General features: G+C 41.2%; 2 protein-coding genes across 6 annotated transcripts in view; one reads left to right on the top strand and one right to left on the bottom strand.

Moving 5' to 3' along the window:
- The window catches only part of LOC118280349 (uncharacterized), a 180,825-nt gene that overhangs the window by 28,947 nt on the left and 128,015 nt on the right, over positions 1 to 23,863 (bottom strand). The window lies entirely within an intron of this gene.
- Positions 19 to 23,489, top strand: LOC118280240 (uncharacterized). 4 transcript variants are annotated; one of them, XM_035600162.2, is made up of 16 exons: positions 1,660 to 1,767; positions 2,913 to 3,021; positions 4,087 to 4,250; positions 5,731 to 5,901; positions 7,096 to 7,255; positions 8,199 to 8,257; positions 9,967 to 10,162; positions 10,890 to 10,918; positions 11,406 to 11,463; positions 16,138 to 16,239; positions 17,584 to 17,741; positions 18,405 to 18,504; positions 19,901 to 20,031; positions 20,529 to 20,648; positions 21,334 to 21,488; positions 22,784 to 23,488. In XM_035600162.2, the coding sequence occupies exons 2-16, from the start codon at positions 2,934 to 2,936 to the stop codon at positions 22,860 to 22,862; spliced, it is 1,770 nt and encodes a 589-aa protein (XP_035456055.2). In that variant the 5' UTR covers positions 1,660 to 1,767; positions 2,913 to 2,933; the 3' UTR covers positions 22,863 to 23,488. The 4 variants fall into 4 exon arrangements, with proteins under 4 accessions (XP_035456058.2, XP_035456057.2, XP_035456055.2 ...); XM_035600163.2 differs by having other exon boundaries at positions 1,719 to 1,854; XM_035600164.2 differs by lacking the exons at positions 9,967 to 10,162; positions 10,890 to 10,918 and adding an exon at positions 21 to 160 and having other exon boundaries at positions 1,670 to 1,767.

Genomic DNA, 23,863 nt, shown 5'->3' with positions numbered 1-23,863 from the left:
GGGTGACTTTTAAACGAAATGTTTGATGTGTAGTTCAAATAAAGGTGAAACTCACAGGCTCAGTAACGATATATTACTCAAAAAGGTCAAATTTTCAAATCTATCTAATTGCTATGTAAAGTTAGCTGTGTAAATTGTGTAGAGGAATTTTAAACAGTAGGTTGGTAGAGTTCAATTGCTGTAAGCAAATTAATTACAATTGTTAATAGATATTAAGTTCATTTATGTAAATGTTCCAATTAGGGTGATTGTGTGATTAAACCCTCTTAAGTATTAATTTAATAAAGATTGAAAAAGAAAATATCGCACATACCCATTTCCTATCAATGGGTACTCTCGACCGGAGTGATACCACGGCGTCACAGAAAAGCGACGTGAAACAACGCTTGCGTTGTGTGAGTGATGTTACCGGAGATCCAATTACCCCTTTTCCTAATCTTCCTAATCCCCAATTACCCAACCACCCTTAAATTCTTAATCACCAAAAGGCCGGCAAAGCACTTGTAACGCCTCTGGTGTTTCGGGTATCGATTGCTTACCATCAGGTGATCCGTCTGCTCATTTACCGGTTTATATCATAAAAAGAAGAACGCGTTACCTTAATTGGCACACCAGCTAACTCCTTATGGGCTAATTTTTTAGGAGACACTTAAATCTCTATCATAGCAAGTTCCATACAAGGATAACAAAAGAAAAAAAAAATCACGACATATCGATATTTACCTACCTTTTTGTTTATAAAATAACTGTTTTCTAAGTATGTTTTTATTATTTAAGGATTGACCAATAGCGTGTCAAGTATTTACACATAATATTTTTATTACAAGTAAGATTTGTTTTATGTTTATTGTTACATATAGTTTTATGTACAATTTAAAGGTATCCGAAGAGGTTCAGATTGCAAGGTTCTGTACCATATAGGTACTAAACTAAACTGCCTTTATTTACTTTTTTCTTTTAAACAAACATATAATAAGTTAATAATTGACTGCATTGTTCATCGTTGGTACTTGGTAGAGTGGCTGCAAGTGTGACTGCCGAACGAGGGGTCCTGGATTCAGACCATAATTAAAAAAAGTATTGAGTATTATTGGGTTTTTAATTTCATTAAAAAATCTATAGCGGATTGCATTTTACATATATTTTATTCATTGTATACGTCACCTACGTATACAATGAATAAAATGTATGTACGCATACGCGTATTATCAAAACGCGCGATTAAGGCTTGGCATGTGAACATAGGCTTATGCTTCTACCCTTTATGGTATTAGCCGGTAAACGAGCAGATGTATCACCTGATGGTAAGCAATCGCCGTCGCCCATGGACACCCGAAACACCAGAGGCGTTACAAGTGCGTTGCTGGCCTTTTGGGATTAGGTATTTAAGGGTTGTTGGGGAATCGGGGATTGGGAAGAGGGGTAATTTGTGCATAGCTACATAGCTTAGAATCAGTGGAAACGGCCACAGCTTAGCTATTACATCGTTCGTAGCATAGGTACATAGTAAATCTTTATACATAGTATTTAAGGGTCGTTGAGGAATCGGGGATTGGGAAGAGGGGTAATTTGTGCTCCAGTAACCTCGCTCACACAACGAAAAACAACGCAAGCGTTGCTTTACGTCGATTTAAGGTTTCAAGGAGGTCCATTGACACCGTTGTTGTAGACATTGCGTTGGCTAGCAACCCCCGATTAGTTTGACAGTTGCCATAGCAACGACAAGCATCAAACTATCAACTCGACTGGATTATTATTTTACACGTGGTGAGTTTTTTGTATCAAATTTTTCGTTATAAATTCTATGTAAAGATATAATTATTGAGGTGATATTCATTGGTATTAAATTGTAAAGTAAGTTCAAGTTAAAATCCTAGTTTTAGAGTTAAAATAGGCCGATCTAGAAGCTATTACGGGAGGCCTATATTCAGCTGTGGACGTCTTGTAGTTGATGTAAAGATAAAATTATGTTTCAGGATGCTAAGCTATCTTAGCACTGGTGGAAACGGACTCAGCTATGTTTTTTATATAGAAAGATGTGTGCTATGGATGTGCACTATGAATAGCTTCCCTACTATCGATACATCTCATACTCGAGCTACACATTTTCCTTGCTACATAGCTTAGTATCAGTGGAAACGGCCACAGCTTAGCTATTACATCTTCGTAGCATAGGTTTTTTTTATATTAAATGGGTCGACGTTTGGCCGCTATCTCGCCTGATGGTAAGTGATGATGCGGCCTACGATGGAGCACGTCTACCCATAAGCAACCTATTCACTCGGGCTTTGAAGACACCCAGGTTATACCCATCAGGAAACACAGACTCCGGCAAGGAGTTCCACTCCCTAGCAGTTCGCACAAGGAAGCTTGAAGCGAAGCGCTTCGTGCGTGTGGTACATAGTAAATCTTTAGTGGAAAAGCCTCCCCCGTTCATTCTTGCCGGAGCATGGCTCTCTACCACCCTATAAATAAGTCCCATGTAAATGTAATACGATATTGATGTTATTATGAGAGATGCAAGGATGTATGTCGCGAATGTTTAAGGTTTTGTGAGAAGATGGATGGCTGATGAATTAGTTTTAAGTAATTAAAAAAATATTGTATTTCTTTTTTCTTTGTTGTAAATTTTCAACATTTTAACTGTATAATGTACTAGCTACTTCCGCGCGGTTTCACCCGCTCTGCTCGGCTCCTATTGGTCATAGCGTGATGTTTTATAGCCTATAGCCTTCCTCAATAAATGGACTATCCAATACAAAAAGAATTATTCAAATCGGACCAGTAGTTCCGGAGATTAGCGCGTTCAAACAAACAAACAAACTCTTCAGCTTTATAATATTAGTATAGATTGGCTTAAGCTGTAAAATTATGCATGTGTTTTCTAAATAAATGATTTATTTATCTTCCAGCGAGTAGAAACATAATTCAAGATGCCGGAGCTTATAGAGCAGATGTACAGCTCTCAACAGATTGTGATACCACCTAAGTATCCTTATATACTGAAAAGATATTGCAAAGGTATGTTTTAATTAAGGTTACTGGAGGCCCAATTCCCCCCTTCCCAATCTTCCCCATCCCCGATACCCGAACAACAACCCTTAAATTCCTAACTCCCAAAAAGCCAGCAACGCACTTGTAACGCCTCTGGTGTTTCAAGTGTCCATGGGCGGCGGCGATTGCTTACCATCAGGTAATACGACTGACCGATTACCGGCTTTTTTCATAAAAAAAATTTAGTTATTTAAATTAAGTATTGGACATTTGATTGAGCAAAAATGTAATAGCCACAGAGTTAGAAAATAAAACTGCCTTATTGGGCGAGTGGTTGCGAATGCGACTGCCGAACAAGGGGTCTCGGGTTCGATTCCCGTAGCAAAGTATTACAAGGCTTTTTTCAGTTTTTCGAAAGTTTCTCAGTAGTAGCACGGCGGCTGGAAATGTGTGCGGTATATTATACATATTATTATGACAATAGGCTCACCTCCTATTAAATGGGATTTATATTTTATAACATAAATTTTGAAAAGTGGGTGTACATTGTACAATGGCATTACGTGCCATATTGTGCATCTCTGCCTACCCCTTCTGAGATATAACGGAAGGATCTTAAAATAAATCTATTTTTGATAATGTTTTGGTGAGAAAAAAATCATTTGTGAATTATTTTTACCGAAAAAATCACAATTTTTCAAAATTTTCAATTAGGGTTTCAACCCTCCATATTGTTTTTTTTGTCGATAAAATTAGATGTAGTACTCATCCTTAACAGGTTAGAAGTCTCACCACTATCACATTGTATAAGGCATAACGATCAATACAAACGGAAGGATCTTAAAATAAATCTATTTTTGGCATAATTTGTTATTGCGGTCGGAACATGAAATAACAGATTCCCGCGCGAAGTAACTCTTTGTGTGATCCACAGACGGTGATAGTCACATAGTTTCACAGCTTAGCCATTACATCGTTGCTGCATAGTTACATAACAGAACTCTGGTGGATAAGCACTATTATACCAGACCAGGGGTGTTTTTCATGATAAATGTTGACACAACTAATTATTTTATTTCTCTTTCCCATTAGCGGCTATAAAAACTCAACCCTACGACCTTCTACGGTGGTCGTTTGAGTACTTCAAGGCGCTATCGGAGCATCGGCCCCCGCCCGTCAAGTTACGCCTGGAGTATCCCGTCTACAGCACTGAGGGGGGACTGACTAGAGGATGTCTGAAGGTGCTAGCTCATCAGGTATTGTATATTGGTTTTTTTTTGCCGTGGGGACGACGGAGGGGTGTGCCGGACTCTTGATGGAGTTTCTTGCTCGTTCTTCTCCATTCGAAGCAACACTTTGGAACGAGCGCCTAGCTTCACTGACAGACAGACTGACGGACAATTCAATTTGACGTTTCAAAAGTGCCTAATTTAGGATTAATTGAAATAAATGCTTTGACTTTGACTTTGACTTACCGGCTAAAACCACCGCGGTTTTCCTCCACTGCCTGTGGCCGTGATCCGGGCTGCCCTCGCGGATTCACCGCACCCGGCAGGCTTCGACCTACCGCTCGTTTGCGGCAGGTCCCGCCACGTTAGCGGCCCTGGGGGGCTGCTTCCCTTCCTCGAGTAGCGCGCGTGGAACACTACGCTAACGCCTACTCTCGCCTATACAGCGGACGTCTGACTCCCCCAGTCAGTCGCCCGCAGGCCTCTTCTATGGATTGTATATTGGTTCTACCAGCCTTTTTTAAGGTGGAAAAATCATCCAATGAATTATCCCGCCTTGGGTGCGGCGATGGGGAGTGTGAGAGTTTTATTGACTAAAAACCACCCTGCTTTTCGAGCCGGAACCCAGGTAACCCGGTAGTACGCACTACGCAGCTCCAGGTCTGTTTTAATGCACGGTTGGTGCGGTGGCTGGGCAACTGGCTGCCGCGCAACGGGTAGCGGGTTCGATTCCCGCACGGAGCAACTCTTTGTGTGATCCACAAATTGTCGTTTCCGGTCTGGGTGCCATGTGCATGTGAACTTGTATGTTTGTAAACGCACCCACGACACAGGAGAAAAGCCTAATGTGGGGCAACGTTTAAAAAAAAAAAAGAAAAGAAAAGGTCGGCGTCAGCCCTAGTGGGACCGTACTGTAATGTCTGTAATGGTCTGATTGTTATTTGAGGCATGCGTGTAACGCGTACCAGCTCTACTCTTCTTGAAATAAGAACGGAGAATGGGACTACAATTTTTTATTATTTATTTATTGTCATAAGGCACGTCAACAGAATAAACACCAACATTAAAAATGATATCACATCAATTCGAAGTGTCAAGATCACGTTGATGTGATTTGATGTGAAACTTTTTTCTATAGTTTTTTTTTTATGAAACAAGCCGGTAAACGAGCTGATGGATCACATGATGGTAAGCAATCGCCGCCGCCCATGGACACTTGAAACACCAGAGGCGTTACAAGTGCGTCGCCGGCTTTTTTGGAGTTAGGAATTTAAGGGTTGTTGTTCGGGAATCGGGGATGGGGAATTTTTTGTTATTCCGGTAACCTCACTCACACAACGAAACACAACGCAAGCGTTGTTTCTCGTCGGTTTTCTGTGAGGCCGTGGTATCACTCCGGTTGAGCCGGCCCATTCGTGCTGAAGCATGACTCTCCCACACTTATAGTACTTAGTTTCTGTGATGTGACGTGTTGATCGGGTCTGCTAAAACTTATCCCCTTTTCCAGCTCAGCGGCATGGTAGAAATCCCCACGTCAACCTTGAGGCAGGCGTGGAACGGGTTCTGTTTAGACTACATGGAGCTGCAGAGGATCCTGTGTCTCTGTGAGGTCTACCAGAGGAAGGATCATGTACCGTTCTTCCATTTCCTGGCAGTCGCCGGTGGAATGCTGACCAAGGTTCGTGTCGTCTTCATCTTAAACTTGCTGAAGTGGCTCACTAAATAAATATGGTGCAGCTATCAGGGTTCATGAGATGCAGCCTCGTGACAGACGGACAGATGGGCAGACAACGTCAGAGTCTTACTTATAGTGTTTTTTATGGTATAAGCCGGTAAACGAGCAATCGCCGACGCCTTATTGACACACGAAACATCAGAGTGCGTTGCCGGCCTTTTGGGGGTTAGGAATTTAAGCGTTTTTGGGGAATCGGGGATTGAGAAGATTGGGAGGGGGAGCGGTAGGGTGGTAATTGGGCCTCCGGTAACCTCACCTACATAACGAAACACAACAAGCGTCGTCACGTATACATATTCCGGAGTGCGTAGTTCGGAGTGCGTAGTTCAGAGTACGTAGTTCGGGTTGCGTAGTCCGGGCTGAGTATTCCGGGCGGCGTAGTTCAGAATGCGTAGTTCGGGTTGCGCAGTCCGTGCTGCGTATTCCGGGCGGCGTAGTTCGGAGTGCGTATTCCGGGTTGCGTAGTCCGGTTTGCGTAGTTCCGAGTGCGTAGTTAGGAGCGCGTAGTCCGTGTTGCGTATTCCGGCTTGCGTAGTTCGGAGTGCGTAGTTTGGTTTGCGTATTCCGGGTTGCGTAGTCCGGGCTGCGTATTCCGGGCTGCGTATTCCGGGCTGCGTAGTCCGGGTCGCGTAGTCGGGAGTGCGTAGTTCGGATTGCGTCGTTCAGAGTGCGTAGTTCGGGTTGCGTAGTCCGGGCTGCGTATTCCGGGCGGCGAAGTTCCGTAGTTCGGGCTGCGTATTCCGGGCGGCGTAGTTCGGAGTGCGTATTCCGGGTTGCGTAGTCCGGTTTGCGTAGTTCCGAGTGCGTAGTTAGGAGCGCGTAGTCCGTGTTGCGTAGTCCGGACTGCGTATTCCGGGTTGCGTAGTCCGGGTTGCGTAGTCCGGCTTGCGTAGTTCGGAGTGCGTAGTCCGATTTGCGTATTCCGGGTTGCGTAGTCCGGGCTGCGTATTACGGGTTGCGTAGTCCGGGTTGCGTAGTCCGGATTGCGTAGTCCGGATTGCGTATTCCGGGCTGCGTAGTCCGGGTTGCGTAGTCCGGGCTGCGTAATTCGGGCTGCGTAGTTCGGAATGCTTACATAATTTTATAACGTAACAGTAATAGATATCTTATAATTTAACTAATGGATTTCTTTCACAGTGTCTAACCCACACCATGATCCTACTCTGCGAGTCCTTAACCAAGGAGCCCGATGGTGGCTCAGCAGCTATTCCTGTCGAGGATTTCATCACCATGTACAAATACCTGGCGTTAATAGACGCGTCTAAGGATGTGCAGTACCATAATGGGCATAGGGAAGGTAAGCTCAATAGAATTTTTAAATAAGACATTTTTTAAAACGCCTTCAACGCATTTGTGGCTCCTGGTGTTGCGGGTGTCCAAGGGCGGCCCTGATAACTTACCATGAGGTAACCCTTCTGCCTTCTATTCCACAACGAGAAAGCATTTTCGAGGAAGTGAGTCTAGCTCAGTGGCGTGCCATTGGAGAGGACTAGGACCAGGAATGTGGAATTGTTGATTATTTTCAGTATAAAATATTATTTTCATAATCAACAATTGTTGATTATTTTCATTTTCATTATTTTCATAATCAACAATTCCACATGCGAAATTCAAAGCAAAGCGAATTATCTGTAAGCCAAGTTAAGATGCGTTTGTCAAGTCATCACTCTTAGGGTGCTTTTTCACCAGAGATGTGCTATGGTACATTGCTGTGGATGCGTTTGGCTTCCACAAATCATATTCATTGGTAAACATAGCACAGCACTGGTGCATATACATACATAACATATTACTAGCTTTGAGTCACAGTAGGCTACGCGACTTCGCCGCGTCTGCGCACGCTGCTCATGGTTCCTCTGTGACTCGAAACTACTATAGCTTTACTTTATTGATGTACCTACGCGTGTTTAGGGAACAGCGAGTAAAGTTCCCTAAGAAAAGAAGGATCCTCCGACCAGGCGAGGTGTTCAGCCTGGCGGGCTTTCTGCCCAACTGTTGTTCGTTGGGATTTTCTATCCGTGTTAATTCGCATGTAAACTTCATATGTGCGATGCAGGATATTTATGACGTCATCCGTTGATTTGCTCGTCGATAGTCTATGTGCGACTTCTGTCATCTGTCATCTGTCACTTGTCAGAGTGTCGCCACACGTGTAAACTGTGATTTTTTTTTAGTTAATGACACAATATTGATGGATTCTCACTTAAAAGACAATAATGTCTATAATAATATTATTTTAGGGAATGAGCCCCATTCAGAGATAGAAGAAGAGGAAGAAACTCCGCCAGCTTCTGAACAGGTGAGTTTTAGAGGGCATAAAGAGTAAGCTGTAATAGATGCACACCACGTTTCTAAAAACGCGTCAGGTGTGCAAAGGTCTACAGGCTGCGTCCGACTTGCGTGCGTATCGCGTCTGTATCGCTACAAACGCGCGTCGCGGCTGTTTTTCGAGTGCAGTGCAGTTTGTTGTCGTTTGTATCGCTACACACGCGTGTCTGTATCGCTACACACGCGTGTCTGTACTGCTACACACGCGCGTCTGTATCGCTACACACGCACGTCAGGTATGCAAAGGTCTACAGGATGCGTCCGACTTGCGTGCGTATCGTCTGTATCTACAAACGCGCGTCGACGGCGCGTTTAAAAAACATGGTGTGCATAGGCCCTTAGAAGCAGTAGGTACTAACTATTTAAAAATTAAAAAAGAGACAGGAGGATATATAAATAAAACACCAATATTAGTATAAAATATGTATTTTTCATCTTCAATAATTAGGAGAATGTCATCTAAGAATTGGGTAGGGGATCGGGGTATATTTTCTTGGTATCTTTCCCAACTGAGATACCATATTATACAGGCTGAGATGCACGCCACTGACAAATAACTGATAAAATCGCCTCATCTTCCAAGACTCTTCTGCCAATAGAGTTACTGCGACCAGTCGCAGTCGTACAATTTACACAGCGATCCATGTCGTCAATATCCGATTGATAGGCTTAAACAGTTGTCCAAAATAGAGAGTCAGGTAATTTAGAGATGCAAGATCCGTCAAAAGTCCTTTATAAAGCCGAGGTCGTAGGGTTAAACAATAAAACATGGAAAATACGTGCGCACTCAGAACGAAACACAACGAACGAGTGTCATCTGTCAATCGGCGACTGACTGATATCAGACAGAAGTGTTTTAAGAAGTTTAAATCGTAGAGTACGTTATACATAAATGATTAAATAAATCATAAATGTTTTATAACTTAATTTAAGTTTTCTCGCTTCCCAGATAGAAGCAAATATTTTGTGATTTCCTTCAGAAAAATATGACGGTTTTTTAATATACATTTGAACTAGTTAACTGCTGGGCCCAAAAGTCCCCTTCTCCTTTAATGAAACAAAGTAATTCCGAAAATATAATGGTGGTTGGGTATGACTCTGTAATATTTAATTAAATCATCTCCGTATCACGGGTTTAAAACTTTCCTAACCAAACAACATGCACATTACATGTCACACACACACGCACATGCACACACATGCACACGCATGTCGTAAATGTCAGCCAACCCACCAATAACAACGTCTGCCGAGTAATGTTGACGTAGTATCGAACGAATGTAATGTACGATTTGTGACGTCATTCGCTTAACCGACAAGTAGTTACTCAGAGCTTTAAAATTCACAAAAGTTACTCGTAAGTTTTACTCGGCAAGTATCGTTAATCGACAAGTAACTCAACACTTTACTTAGAGATGGTGAAAGAGGCCCTAAGTATTGTTCTCTTATAGGGCAAAATAAAAAATATGTGCCTAATATTTTTTAATTACCTTATGTTCAAATACTCAAACGCTACTCAATTTTAAGACGTTCTCAAAAATATATCTGTCACTAGAAATACTTTACAAAATGACAGAGATGGCGCGATAATTAAGTACAACTTAAAATTGAGTAGCATATCAGTATTCGGGCGTTAGTGACGGATTTTCATACCCCGTCATCATCCCTATTCTTCTGCAGTCCGAATCTGTGAAGGCAGACGATTATTGGGAAGACCAAGACCTTCAAATGTTGACCCTCATAGATGACCACGTAGCCAAAACAGCCAGGTTGAGTACAAAACTCAACCTCCCGACAATTGGCAAGATAGAGAGATCTCCTTCCATAGAACGGATGACAGAGGCAGAGAGAGAAAATTACATGCGGGAGAGAATGGGTTATCTTTCTTCTTTTTTCGTAGAAGAGTAGTTTAAACGGCAGAGTAGAGTATATCGACTGTACAATTGATGCGGTGGCTGGGTAACTGGCTGCCGTGCAACGGGTGCATGCAGCAGCTCTTTGTGTGATCCAAAAAATTTTTGCTTCGGGTCTGGGTGTCATGTGTATCTGAACTTATATGTTTGTAAACGCACCCACGACACAGGAGAACATTCTAGTGTGGGGCAATGTTTTTCAAAGAAAAAAGAAGGGTGATAAAACGCTATTGTTCTCTAAATAAGTCTTGTAAGAGCTGAATAAGAAATATTTTATGAGTAGTCAGTCGATTTGATAGAGATCGGATGGTAGCGCTCTCTGATAAACCTGAACCTTTTAAGGTGTGATCTCCAATCCGCCTGCTAAGCAAGGGGATTATGGTAATCCCCTTTTCTGTAGAGGAGGTCTTTAGTCTAGTAGTGGATTTAGGGGCTGTTGATGATGATGATTTAAGTATGACTATTATAAAATGATATAAGTCTTAGCTTACTTTATTTGGGGCATTATAGGGAAGTCAAGGGAATTTTAGATTTATAACAATATTCACTCCCATTGGACTTATAACACAAATGGTGAAATGTGAGTGTACATTGTATAGTGGCATTACGTGCTGTAATATGCACCTATGCATACTCCTTTGGAGATAATAGGCGTGACGTAGCATATAAAAATATTCTTAATATTTTCAGGAAAACCTATGCCAGATGAAGAGATTGATGTTAGTTCACATTTTGTATTGCTTAAGTTAGTTAGTTGTAGTTGTAGATTAAATTAAAACTGAAATAAAAGCTTACGCAAGTAGCTGCGGACTACCTAGTGGGTTTACCGGGGCTCCGGCTCGAAAAGCAGAAGTAGGAACGGGATGGTTTTTAGCCAGTAAGAGTCTGACACTCCCTCTCGCTTTTCCCAAGGCGGGAGAAGTAATTAGATGATTATCCCACTCAAAAAAAGTATAAATAGAATATGTTAAGCTAGAATCTGTCTATCCCTTTGAAGATGAACAATGAACATTCATGATGTTATATTCTGTCCTTTTTGATGTAGCGATATATTAACGAAGAGCCAAATTATAAGTATCCTTAACCGATGACTGTCGATGAAACGAAAGAATGTAAGATTCGTAGCAATTGCCTTTCCATGTCTACCCCTATTATGGGATCCAAGCGTGCGATTATGTATCTATGTATACGTATTTTTATTTCCAGAAAAAACTGAAACATCTTAGTACAACAAAATTACAAGAATCGGGAATGTTGAAATCCGGTAAGTATATTTTTTTCTTATCCCACGTCACCATATTATTTACCCATCAGATGTCATCCTACAAGATTTTTTTTTACATACCTACATGGTGTATTGTTTATTGTTGGGTGACCGGTAATTAGTGAACGATATTTAAACACGTGATTGTACTAATGATTACAAACAACTTTTTCGAAGATTTCTTTTTTCTATACTCATTAGTTTTATTTTTATTCCAATAACAAAACAACAAAATTTCGCGCGCGCGTTCTTTCGTATGAACATTAGGAACATTACGCGCGCGAGCTCATGATATTTTGTTGTCTTGTTATTGCGATAAAAATAAAACTAATGAGTATAAAAAAATCTTCTTTCAGAAAGTTGTTTGTAATCATGAGTTCAATCACGTGTTTAAATATCGTTCACTAATTACCAATCACCCTATATAGTTTTAATGCATATAACAGAGTGTGAGTGTCACATTTAATGTGCAAATTATGCACTTGTCACCTTTTGGGGAATCAAAAGCGTAACGTTAAGTTATTCAAGTCAGTACAGTAGAAGCTCTTTATTCGCGGGGTATGCGTTCCGTAAATATGCCGCGAATACAGAAACCGTGAATATGGAATGGTAATTTGTATGGGGTTATAGGGGATACGTTCCTAGATGACGAAATTTAGTGACCCGTCAGCTTGTGCGGATGCCGTAGCGGGGGTGCTGCGTCAGGGCATGGAATACTACATCCCATTCTCGGACGCAGCATCTTCCGGTGGCACTCGTCCATGGTTTGATGCCGACTGCGGACGTGCTGAGGCGCGAAAGCATGCGGCATACTTGGCATGGGCGGATGCCAGGCGCCGTAAGGCTGGCGACACTCCTCAGAAGAAGAGAGCCTTCAACCGGGCTGCCAAGTCATGCAAAAAGGCACTGCGGATGGCTCGGTTCAACCACATTGGCCGAATAGGGAACAAACTGGCTTCCTACCCAGCGGGGAGTAAAGCGTTCTGGTCCCTAGCCAGGGCGGTTGAATCGAACTTCTGCCGCCCCTCACTTCCGCCTCTCCTGGGGCCTGACGGGACGCTGGCTCACACCGCAGTAGAGAAAGCGAACTTGTTTGCTTCCCTATTTGCGGAGTCTTCACGTCTTGATACTGGTGGCGCTATGCCTCCTTCTCTACATAACGTTTGCGAGACAAAAATGTCGAAAATTCGCATCCGACAGAAGGAGGTATATAAGACGTTGCGTAATCTCGACGTGAATAAGGCCAGTGGACCCGACGGAATCCCAGCCGTGGTTTTAAAAACCTGTGCGCCTGAGTTGTTTCCAATCCTGACACGTCTGTTCCGCCTTTCCTTAGAGACGGGTCAAGTGCCGGTTGCATGGAAGCTGGCCAACGTGCAGCCTGTGCCCAAAAAAGGTAGTCGTGCCGACCCCAATAATTACCGACCTATTCGGTCACGTCCATACTCTGCAAGAGTATGGAACGTGTGCTTAACAACAGGCTCATGGCATACCTTGAAGGTAACGACCTCCTCAGCGATCGGCAGTATGGGTTTCGCCGCAACCGATCTACTGGGGACCTTCTTGCGTATGCCACTCACATTTGGAGCGAGGCCATCGAGAAGCACGGGGAAGCATTAGCTGTCTCGCTCGATATATCTAAGGCCTTTGACAGGGTATGGCACGACAGTCTTGTCGGCAAGCTTCCTGCGTATGGACTTCCCGCTGATCTGTGCAGATGGATTGCAGACTTCCTGACGGATCGGTCAATTCGAGTAGTCATCGATGGCTGCTCGTCTGACCAATTTGGCATCAACGCCGGAGTCCCTCAGGGGTCAGTACTTTCAGCAACGCTCTTTTTGCTGCACATCAACGACCTGCTTAAGCCCGGTATCTTTGGGTATGCGGATGACAGCACAGTTGTTGAAAGGTATGTGTCCGATGCGCGGACTAGCGGAACACAGATCCAGTCTCTAAGAGAATCAATGGTCGAACGGTTGAACTCGTCCTTGAAGGCGGTCTCCGATTGGGGTGACGCCAACTTGGTCAAGTTCAACGCTACCAAAACCCAGGCGTGTCTCTTCTCTGCCAAACGGAGTCAATTTCCGCTGACTCCTACTTTCCGAAATGTATCCGTTCCAATATCGGATCATCTTGAGCTTCTGGGCGTAACTCTATCGCCAACGCTAAACTTCGGTTCTTATATAGAGTCGAAGGCGCATCTGGCTGGTAGGAAGTTGGGTATCCTCTCGAAGGTGAGACGGTACTTCACACCGAAACAACTACTGAGCCTGTACCAGGCGCAGGTTCGGTCATGTATGGAGTACTGTTCTCACCTTTGGGACGGCTCGGCTAGACACCAGTTGGATGCGCTCGAGCGCATTGAAAGGCGTGCCAAGAAGCTCATCAATGATGATGCGCTTGTGGAGGCCCGGCTTCAAAGCCTTGAACACAGGCGCAAGGTCGCAAGCCTTTCCGTTTTTTACCGGATACATTTCGGAGAGTGTGCAGGGGAACTGCACAACTTGATTCCCCCTAGTCCTTTCCATCAACGAACCACAAGACAATCGGCGAGGCGTCACCGTTTCATGGTGGATATCCCACCCACTCGCACGAAACGCTTTGCTTCAAGCTTCTTTGTGCGAACTGCTAGGGAGTGGAACTCCTTGCCGGAAACTGTGTTTCCTGATGGGTACAACCTGGGTGTCTTCAAAGCCCGAGTGAATAGGTTGCTTATGGGCAGACGTGCTCCACCGTAGGCCGCATCATCACTTACCATCAGGCGAGATAGCGGCCAAACGTCGGCCCATTCAATATAAAAAAAAAAAAAAAATCAAGAAGCAAATAGTAGATAAAAAAAATGTTTAATTGTATTATCATCAGGTTTAGGTCACACTAGGTTTAGGCAGAAGTCACAATCTAGACGTAGATGTAATAAGGTCTATTTTATTTTTTTAACCTTCTACTGACGCGTTGACAAAGGATAGCGAATATATTTTTTTAGGTTACGCACCGATATTTCGATTCGATCCGCGAATAAAGAAATCTTAGACAGCGAATATGGGAATTGGGTCGCAATTTTTCAATCCGCGAATAGTGAAAACGCGAATGAAGGAAGCGCGAATAAGGAGCATCTACTGTATATAACTTTATCATTACTTACAATAGCGTCAACGTAACTTGGCGCGTCTGAACTATGTGCAGAAGGCTGCGCAGTACGTCATTTTTAGAACCAAATGGTGGCATGAGGCGAGGTGCGGGGGGCGGCGATCTAGGCTAGAGATTGACTATGTCTAAATACAATAGACCCTTTATCGATGAAAAATCGCAATCGATATTTTTATTTAGAGTTTATTGTTTTTTTTTATATAAAATATTAAACGAAATAAAATTTACAAATATAGTTATTTTTTTCATTAATACACGATATTTCGACATTAAAATAAAACTAAAAGAAAGTATTTTCTCAATTGAAAGTTATGATTTACTCGAATATCAGTTATCATTAACGACTATTTTAATAACGACTGTTTAAGAAAATTTAAGACATCAATATAACATTGAAAATAAATATATTTTTGTGTGATAAATAATTTGTCTCGTAGTAATCGATTTTAAGAAAATCGATTAAACAACACCCTCACGCACGCCACTTAGACATCCCTTTTTGGTTACTTCGTGAATCTTCGTACTTATTCGGCAATACTCGGTACCCGAGTTACATTGACGCTAATGTACTACATGATTGCATTCGTGCAACATGCAAAGAACTATCAATCAACAAGTGTCAGGTTCGATTCCTGTGAGATTCTTAGTTTTCAGGGGTGTGAAATTGGCAAAGGTGAGGTTTCATTGTTACATGATTTCTGAAAACTGTAAATAGTGTAAATATTTGTAAATACGTGTTTGTTTACTGCTGTGAATGTATAGCTTTACGCTGCTTGTTCAAAATTCTGCTAACGCACTTTTATTAATTGGCTATAACTAAGTTATCAGTGTTTGTTTTCATAAAAATTCAGTAACAACATGGACGATTCAACACCCTGTGATTTTACGGCGGTGATTCTATTCTATTCTATGGTGGTAATACTATGCAGCAATAGCAGCACAAACTAACAACACAAATGGTGAAAAGTGGGTGTACATTGTATAGTGGCATTATGTGCCGTAATGTGCACCTCTACCTCTTCGGGGATAAAAGGCGTGACGTTGTAACGCCGGACTCTATTCTATACAATGTGATAGGGGTAAGACTTCTAACCCGTTAAGGCTGAGTACTACATCTAATTTTATCGACAAAAAAAATATGGGGGGTCGAACCCCCAATTGAAAATATTGAAAAATAGCGATTTTTTCGGTAAAAATAATTCAGAAATGATTTTTTTACTCCCCAAAACATTCAAACATATGATAAAACGTTAAATTAGTTAGCCAAGGTTATTAGCTGCCGTTTGTCGTTTTTTTTTTTTGTTTCGACGACGCATACAACCTTTGATATCACATAAAGTAAAAAAAATATTAAAATAGCCATAATTTTTAGGGGGAGGGGGTTCGACCCCCATATTATTTTTTTTGTCGATAAAATTAGATGTAGTACTCAACCTTAACGGGTTAGAAGTCTCACCGCTATCACATTGTATAATAGGATTCTGCTTACCATCAAGGGGAATAAACAGCGTGATGTTTGTTACATAGAGATTGCAGTTGAAGCGGAGGTGGAGGTTGAGGAAAAGAGGGAAGTAATAGACATCTTCGTGTTTGATGAAGAGGATAACCCAGTCAAATATGAAGTCTATGGTTCATAATAATAAAGTTCTATTTTCTTTGTAAACCAGTCGCAATTAGCAGATTTTAGATAGATAGGTAAATAGGTAGATAGATTAATCTTTATATTGTACACCATTATTAAGAAATGCGTAACGTTTAATTTATTCTCTGCCTCGTTGGCCGAGTGGTTGTAAGTCTGACTGCCGGGCAAGGGTCTCAGGTTCGATTCCCGAGTCGGACGAAGTACTACTGGGCTGGGGAAATTTCTCAGTAGTTGCACGGAGTCTGGAAATGTGTCAGGTATAAGTCAATAGGCTCACCACCTATTACATGGGACTTACAACACAAATGGTGAAAAGTGGGTGTACATTGTACAATGGTATTACGTGCCATAATGTGCACCTCTGCCTACCCCTTCAGGGATAAAAGGCGTGACGATACGTTAAGTTATTCAAGTCAATGTGTAACTTCTATCGTCACCTATCAACTGCTTCAATCAACTAGTAACAGGTCAGAGATTCCTGTGTTTGGCAATGGGATTTTAACCTAATTTTAGAGTAGAATTAGTTTTTTAACCATTACCCTTAGTACTCGTAAGTAACCGAAACGTGAGCGCGTTCGGCGCTCTGATTGGTTAGTTTATTCGACGCGGCCAATCAGAGCGCCGAACGCACTCACGTTTCGATTACTTTAAACGTAAAGCAAACGTACTGTATTTTATTTGTTTTGTAAACTTATCTTAATACGTACTGAACGTTAGAGTATTTACGTAGTTTTAGTAATAAATTAGTCGTAATAACTACGTAGCTTTTTCTAGCATTATGTTAGTGACTATTTAGATTATTTATTGATTTAATTATTAATCGAAACGTGACGCGTTCGGCGCTCTGATTGGCCAGCTCGAATAAGCTAACCAATCGGAGTGCTGAACGCGCTCACGTTTCGTTTACTTTAAACGTAAAACAAACTCTTACTAAGAGTCCGGGAGGTTAAAAACAGTATACCTACTGTTGGTACCCCATATTTACTTCTAGATACAGGGGACCTACTTCGGTTCTCCAATGCGAAGTTTCGTTTAATCTTCGGCCGTAGGTTTTATTGATTTACTAATACAATTACTTAAAATAACGTTTTATTTTTAATTTCATATAAAAACCTATTTATTTAGGTATCTTCATTTAATTCATTCATTTATGTTCACGAAAGTTCGCAGTAAATAGAATTGTAGTATGCAAACTGCGAAGTTTCGAACGAAAATTTGTTTTTCGTTGAGTTAGAGTAGGCACCCAGTACCGTCTTATTTAGAAATAGATTTGAACGAGTAGATTACAGTTATACACTCTGCACTGCCTGTAATAGAAATAATATCTTCAGGGGAGCCTAAAGAAGAGCCTAAAGAAGTAGTGACAGACACAGAAGGAACTGAAGCTGCCACTGACAAGTCGGAGGAAGATGTTGTAGTGAAAGAAGTAGAAGAACCTCCCACTGCCGCACAGACCGATAAAGAACGAGTCGCGTTGTTCTTAGCTGAAGTAATTCTTTATATCTATAACATAAAAATAAAAATAGGTAATTTAAAAAACTAAAAAACCCGACTGCGTTTCTTTATAATATGAAAATGAAAAAACCCTAAAACAAGAATATAAGAAAAATTTAAGCAGTCGGGACCCATTCTAAATATGAAGACTTAGTGACGTACGGCTGGCTTTCTAGAATGGGTCCCGACTGCTTAAATTTTTCTTATATTATTGGGTTTTCCTTCCTGACGCTACAACTCCAGAACGCACGAACCGATTTCCACGGTTTTGCGTTCGTTGGATAGGTCTCGGGCTCCGTGAGGTTTATAGCAAAGAAAATTCAGGAAAAATGTAAAAACAGGAATACAGGGAATATCATTGGCGGCCAAACGTCAACCCATTAAATGTAAAATAGAGGTTTAAAGTCCAGCAGTCTGTTGATGACTTATAAAAAATAGGAAGAATGTACCAGTAGGTAATTGACTCATCCCCTATTACATGGGACTTATAACACAAATGGTTAAAAGTGGGTGTACATTGTACATTGTACAGCGGCATTACGTGCCGTTATGTATACCTCTGCCTAACCCTTCGGGGATAAAAGGCGTGACATTGCTATGCTATGCTAGGAAGACTGTGCGTTCCTTAATTCCTAAAACCCTTTTCCTTCCTACCCAGATAGAGCAAGTGCGTGAAGATCGTCTGAGTGATTTAATAGAGACATTCGACGAACTAGCAGTTCTGGTGGACAGATTCAGAACTGCTAACTATGATCTCGGTTAGATTTATTTTACTTTAGAAGAATCAAGAATAGATGACGTAGTTATATTGTAATAACCAGAGATCGGAATAGGTGTATTGATTTTTGGTACTTGTACCGTAAATGCACATAGAAAGAATAACATGGATAAGCCATTTTCCCGGAAAGTAATACCGGTATTTCCGGATCCAATTAAAAATTGTTAATGTTGGTAGTTATATTATTACTTCTCAATTTAAAATTTAAAGGAAGGTATCAAAACTAAATTTAATATTTATCTGTTGAATAATAAAAACAATCGAATTTATCGGAATTCGATTGTTTAAATAATAACCGCAAACATTAATACATTTCAAATATTTTATTGCTAGCCTTTAGGCTAAGTTCACATGACCGCGCGTTGCCGGATTCCGGAGGAATGTCCATATTAATATATACGTTTTGGATCAGTGACCCCAATTCAATACACCTATTCCGATCTCTGGTAATAACTATCGGGAGACAAATAAAATTCATTAAAAACGTCGATTTTTTGCGTGAGTAAAGCCAAGGATAGACAAATGTCCTGCGACACGTGTCAACGTGAAGGATCAAATCCGTAGTATGTAGTGTATGAGTTTCTATACAAGATATACTAAAACCCGTTGCGCGCGTTACGTGCTGTCGCGTACCTTAACTCGGTATTTTAGAGTATTAGTTCTGGATTTTTTTTAATGTAAGTATGTACGTAATGAACGTGTGCACCATTAATGCACTATTCTGTAGAGTTAAATGCATGTCATAAATGTTAATTTAGTTTTCTACCAGAAATATGCTATGCTACGTTGCTGTGGATGCGTCTGTCTTCCACCAATAACATTAGCACTGGTGGAAACGGACTCAGCTAAGCTATGTTTTTTAAAGGGAAAGATGCGTTTTATGGATGGCTTCCCTACTATCGATACATCGTATACTCGAGTTGCGCATCTGCCCTGCACAGGTACATAGCTTAGTATCAGTGGAAATGGTCACATAATTTCACAGCTTATATAGTTATTACATCCTCGTTGCATAGCTACATAGCACATCTCTGGTGGAAAAACCCTTATCCATAAACATTGTCACGTAGTGTCAAAGTATCGAGTATTTTAAACAAATATTATTATGTAGTCGTGGTAATCATTTTATCCCCATGATAGTAACTTATAAAGTTAAGCGTCCACAGGCCCCTATCGTACGCATCGTACGTCATGCGTGCGATGCCGTATGACGTCATCAGTACGCATTGCATGTAGGCATTGCTGATGACGCGTACGATGCGGACCAGTGGACGCAGTTGTATGAGTTTCTTAACAAAACAAACTAAAATGCGTTGCGTGCGATGCGTACGATGCGGGCCTTAAGGCTTAGTTATGGTATATTAAAATGTCCACAGGCATGGTGGCTGGGCGTCAGATGTCGACCACCAGTGGGGAGTTCATAGTCCAGCACATTGAACATGAGATAATGGCGTACATTGATGAGCAGATCGCCATATTGCCAGACCCTGATTTGAAGAAGAAGAAGGTATGACATGCCCTTTTAATTATCTGACTTACCATCAGATGATCTAAACAAATCACATGCAGGACAGTTTTTTTATGGAATAAACCGGTAAATGAGCAGATGGATCACCTGATGATAAGCAATTGCCGCCGCTCATGGACACTTGAAACACCAGAGGCATTACGAGGACATCAGAGGCAAATGCGTTGCCTGCCTTTTGGGGGTTAGGAATTTACGGGTTGTTGGGGATTGGAGGTCCAATCCCCAAATCTCCTATCTCCAATTTTCAATCTTTAAATCCTCAAATTTCCAAATAAGATACCCCGCAATTACAAGCAATTATGCCAAAAATGTGCATTATTTATTTTATGTCTAATAGTCAAATAAAGGTTTTCTTTCTTTGCCAATCTTCCTTCCTATTTTAAGGATAATAAAGCTTAGCCAGAACTATTTTCATAATTCTATTTTATCAAGACTTATCTTTTGAATAACTTACTAAAGATATTCTCTTTCCACAGGCAAAACCAGAGGAAGTAGCAATGGTGAGGGATATCTTAGAGACGTTCCTGGATGAGAACATGGATATCATAATACCAGAAGTGGAAGAAGTTGAGGAAGAAGAGGTTCCCATACCTGATGTAAGTGATATTTTGATCATCATTTGAAAGCCTTTATTTAAATAGAACCAGTCAGGCATCGGTCCCAAAACATATTCTCAGTTGCTGACTGTCAGCGCGCGTATGACATTTTTTTTATTGTATAAGCCAGTAAACGAGCAGACGGATCACCTGATGGTAAGCAATCGCCGCCGCCCATGGACACCTGAAACACCAGAGGCGTTACAAGTGCGCTGTTGGTCTTTTGGGGGTTAGGTATTTAAGGGTTGTTGGGGAATCGGGGATTGGGAAGATTGGGGAGGAAAATTTTATTTCGATCATCCCTCCCCTCGTATGCTCGCCTATCCTATATAATTGACAGCTGCGGACTACCTAGCGGGTTTACCGGGACTCCGGCTCGAAAAGCAGAAGGAACGGGTTGGTTTTTAGTCAGTAAGAGTCTGACACTCCCTCTCACCTCGCACAAGGCGGAAAAGGTAAATGGATGATTTTCCCTAATCAAAAAAAAAAAATCTTATAAAAGTTACCCAGGTTTAATTTTAATTACAGTAAAACGGGGTGAATAGGGATCGAGAGGTGAATAGGGACAGAAGAGGGGTGAATAGATAGTATGAAGAATTTCCCTGTACCTATTCACCTCTCTTCTGTCCCTATTCACCTCTCGATCCCTATTCACCCCGTTTTACTGTATGTCGCTCCATTCCAGATAATAGTGGTGTACGCTGTCCCTGGTATCGGTCCTCCGGTGGACAGTGACATCATGGCAGACTTTGAGGAGTACATCCGGGAGGTGACCAAGGTGCAGGCAGATATGGTGATGCCCAGGAACATCAGGCACTTCCTCTGCCCACCGCTTGAGAAGTAATATAATTCTACTAACACGTTGTCTGCCCGTGCATTACATGTAATGCATGATATGATCTGGCTGTGACGTCCGTGCATTATATGTAATGCATTAGTCAGTGGCAACTGAACTGCCTTTACTGCGCTGGACGTGTTAGCCCGAACTTTGAATTTTCTAGGGACGTATGAACAAAGACTTGAAAAAATAAGACTTAAATGTTCCATCGAAATTTTATACTTTTTTTATCAGTAGAATATTTTAAGTTCCATTGGACGTACCAACGAGATTATCCAAAATAGATGGGACAGTCAACGTGCTAATATTGCGAATGTGATAACTTGTATGTTTGTTTGTTTGTTTGTTTGTTACTCCTTCCCGTCAAAACGGCTGAAGGGATTGAGTTGTAATTTGGAACAGGGGTAGATTATGGTGTAGAATAACATAAGGCTTTTTATCCCACGGGAACGCAAGCAAAGCCGCTGGCAGAAACTAATATATTATGATCGTATCGTCACGCCTTTTATCCCCGAAGGGTAGGCAGAGGTGCATGTTACTGCATTGGAGTACATTTGTCCCCACCCCCACGGCTATCTCAAAAGCCGACTAAGCATAGTATAAAGAATACTATGGACTAACGGACTACACATTTAACAGAGACCGGGCAGTGTTGTTCTCTGATAAACCTGGATATTTTATACTACGAGGTTCTTACCACACATGTCCATGATTTCTAATCATATATTTTATTATTTTACCATACTTTACCTGCTCATTTGAAGAATACCAGATGCTGGGATTACAAGCAATCCATATTTGTCATTGCCTATCTAGACACACGGCAGTGTGTCCGCCAAGTTCGAGCAAAAAACCGACACACCGGCCGTGGGTTATATTACACGAACCATTTCGGGCCAAGTTCGACCCACCTATAACTCAAAATCTATTTTATCTACGCATATGAAATTTCTAGTATCTATCGAGATCTACTTATTTATCTAAAATACAAAATTTCATTAATGTACCTATTGTAGGTCTTGAGATATTGACAAGTTTTAATAGAAAATTATATACTTGACTCATTGCGTTTAGTAGGTTTATAACAAAGTGTGTGAAAACTTGCCAACTTGTTATATCATTTTTAACTGAGGTCTGTGTATGGAACTTGGTACTTATTTAGATCTCACTTCTTTTATAGGCGAAGCATTCCAATATTATCGAACTTGGCAGTCTTTCACATTTATGTTTTGGGTGGGATCATATCAACCTTATAACATTGCAATAAAGCTGAACTAACTGTAAACTCTCCTTTCAGGTACATCGAGACGGATTACGAAACAAATGAAAAAATAAATTCAGACCAGGTTCCTGTTGGTGGTACTATTGCTGAATAACTTTAAACTTTAATGTTATTAATATAGAGTCCATTTTTTATTGCACGGAGACACTATTCTGAATCTATGTTGATCATGAGATCGGTACATACAATATATATAATATAGATACTGATAATATCTATAACATAAAAATAAGTCGGGTTTTCCTTCCTGATGCTATAACTCCAGAACGCACGAACTGATTGCCACGGTTTTGCATTCGTCGGAAAGGTTTCGGATTCCGTGAGGTTTATAGCAAAGAAAATTTAGGAAAAATTCAAGAGAAAAGCAGGAAAACAGAGAAAATCATTGGTGGCGTAACGGAGTTCGTCGGGTTTGCTAGTATATCAATATATACTAATATTATCTATACTAATATTATAAAGCTGAAGAGTTTGTTTGTTTGATTGTTTGTTTGTTTGAACGCGCTAATCTCCAGAACTACTGGTCCGATTTAAATAATTCTTTTTGTGTTGAATAGTGCATTTATCGAGGAAGGCTATAGGCTTTAAAACATCACGCTATGACCAATAGGAGCCAAGCAGAGCGGGTGAAACCGCGCGGAAGTAGCTAGTTTAAAATAAACCTTAATTACCATAGCATACATATGAAAATGGCATGCTTAACACGTTAACTGTGCAGCTATATTGAGAGAGACTAACCCATAAGTGCAAACGCAAATTGTAGATAGTATGTTGCGTCAGGTGTAAACATAATATATTATATCATTGTTTTTAATTTTTTACACCCATTTCATATAAAAAAAAATACATTTTGTCCAATGACCTATCCGTGGGTCATAAATGACCCATCCGCATGCTTAATGAGCATGATGATGCACTGAGCCTCTCCCATCTTTGGCTCAGTGTCTTCGCTGGTATGGTACCGGAGTGATACCACGGCCTCACAGAAAACCGACGTGAAACAACGCTTGCGTTGTGTTTCGTTGTGTAAGTGAGGTTACCGGAGGCCCAATCATCCCCCTTTCCAATCTTCCCAATCCCCGATTCCCCAACAAC

This window comes from Spodoptera frugiperda, chromosome 21 (assembly GCF_023101765.2).
Source record: "Spodoptera frugiperda isolate SF20-4 chromosome 21, AGI-APGP_CSIRO_Sfru_2.0, whole genome shotgun sequence".
Lineage (NCBI taxonomy): Eukaryota > Metazoa > Arthropoda > Insecta > Lepidoptera > Noctuidae > Spodoptera > Spodoptera frugiperda.
This window is presented reverse-complemented; position numbering and strand designations above follow the sequence as displayed.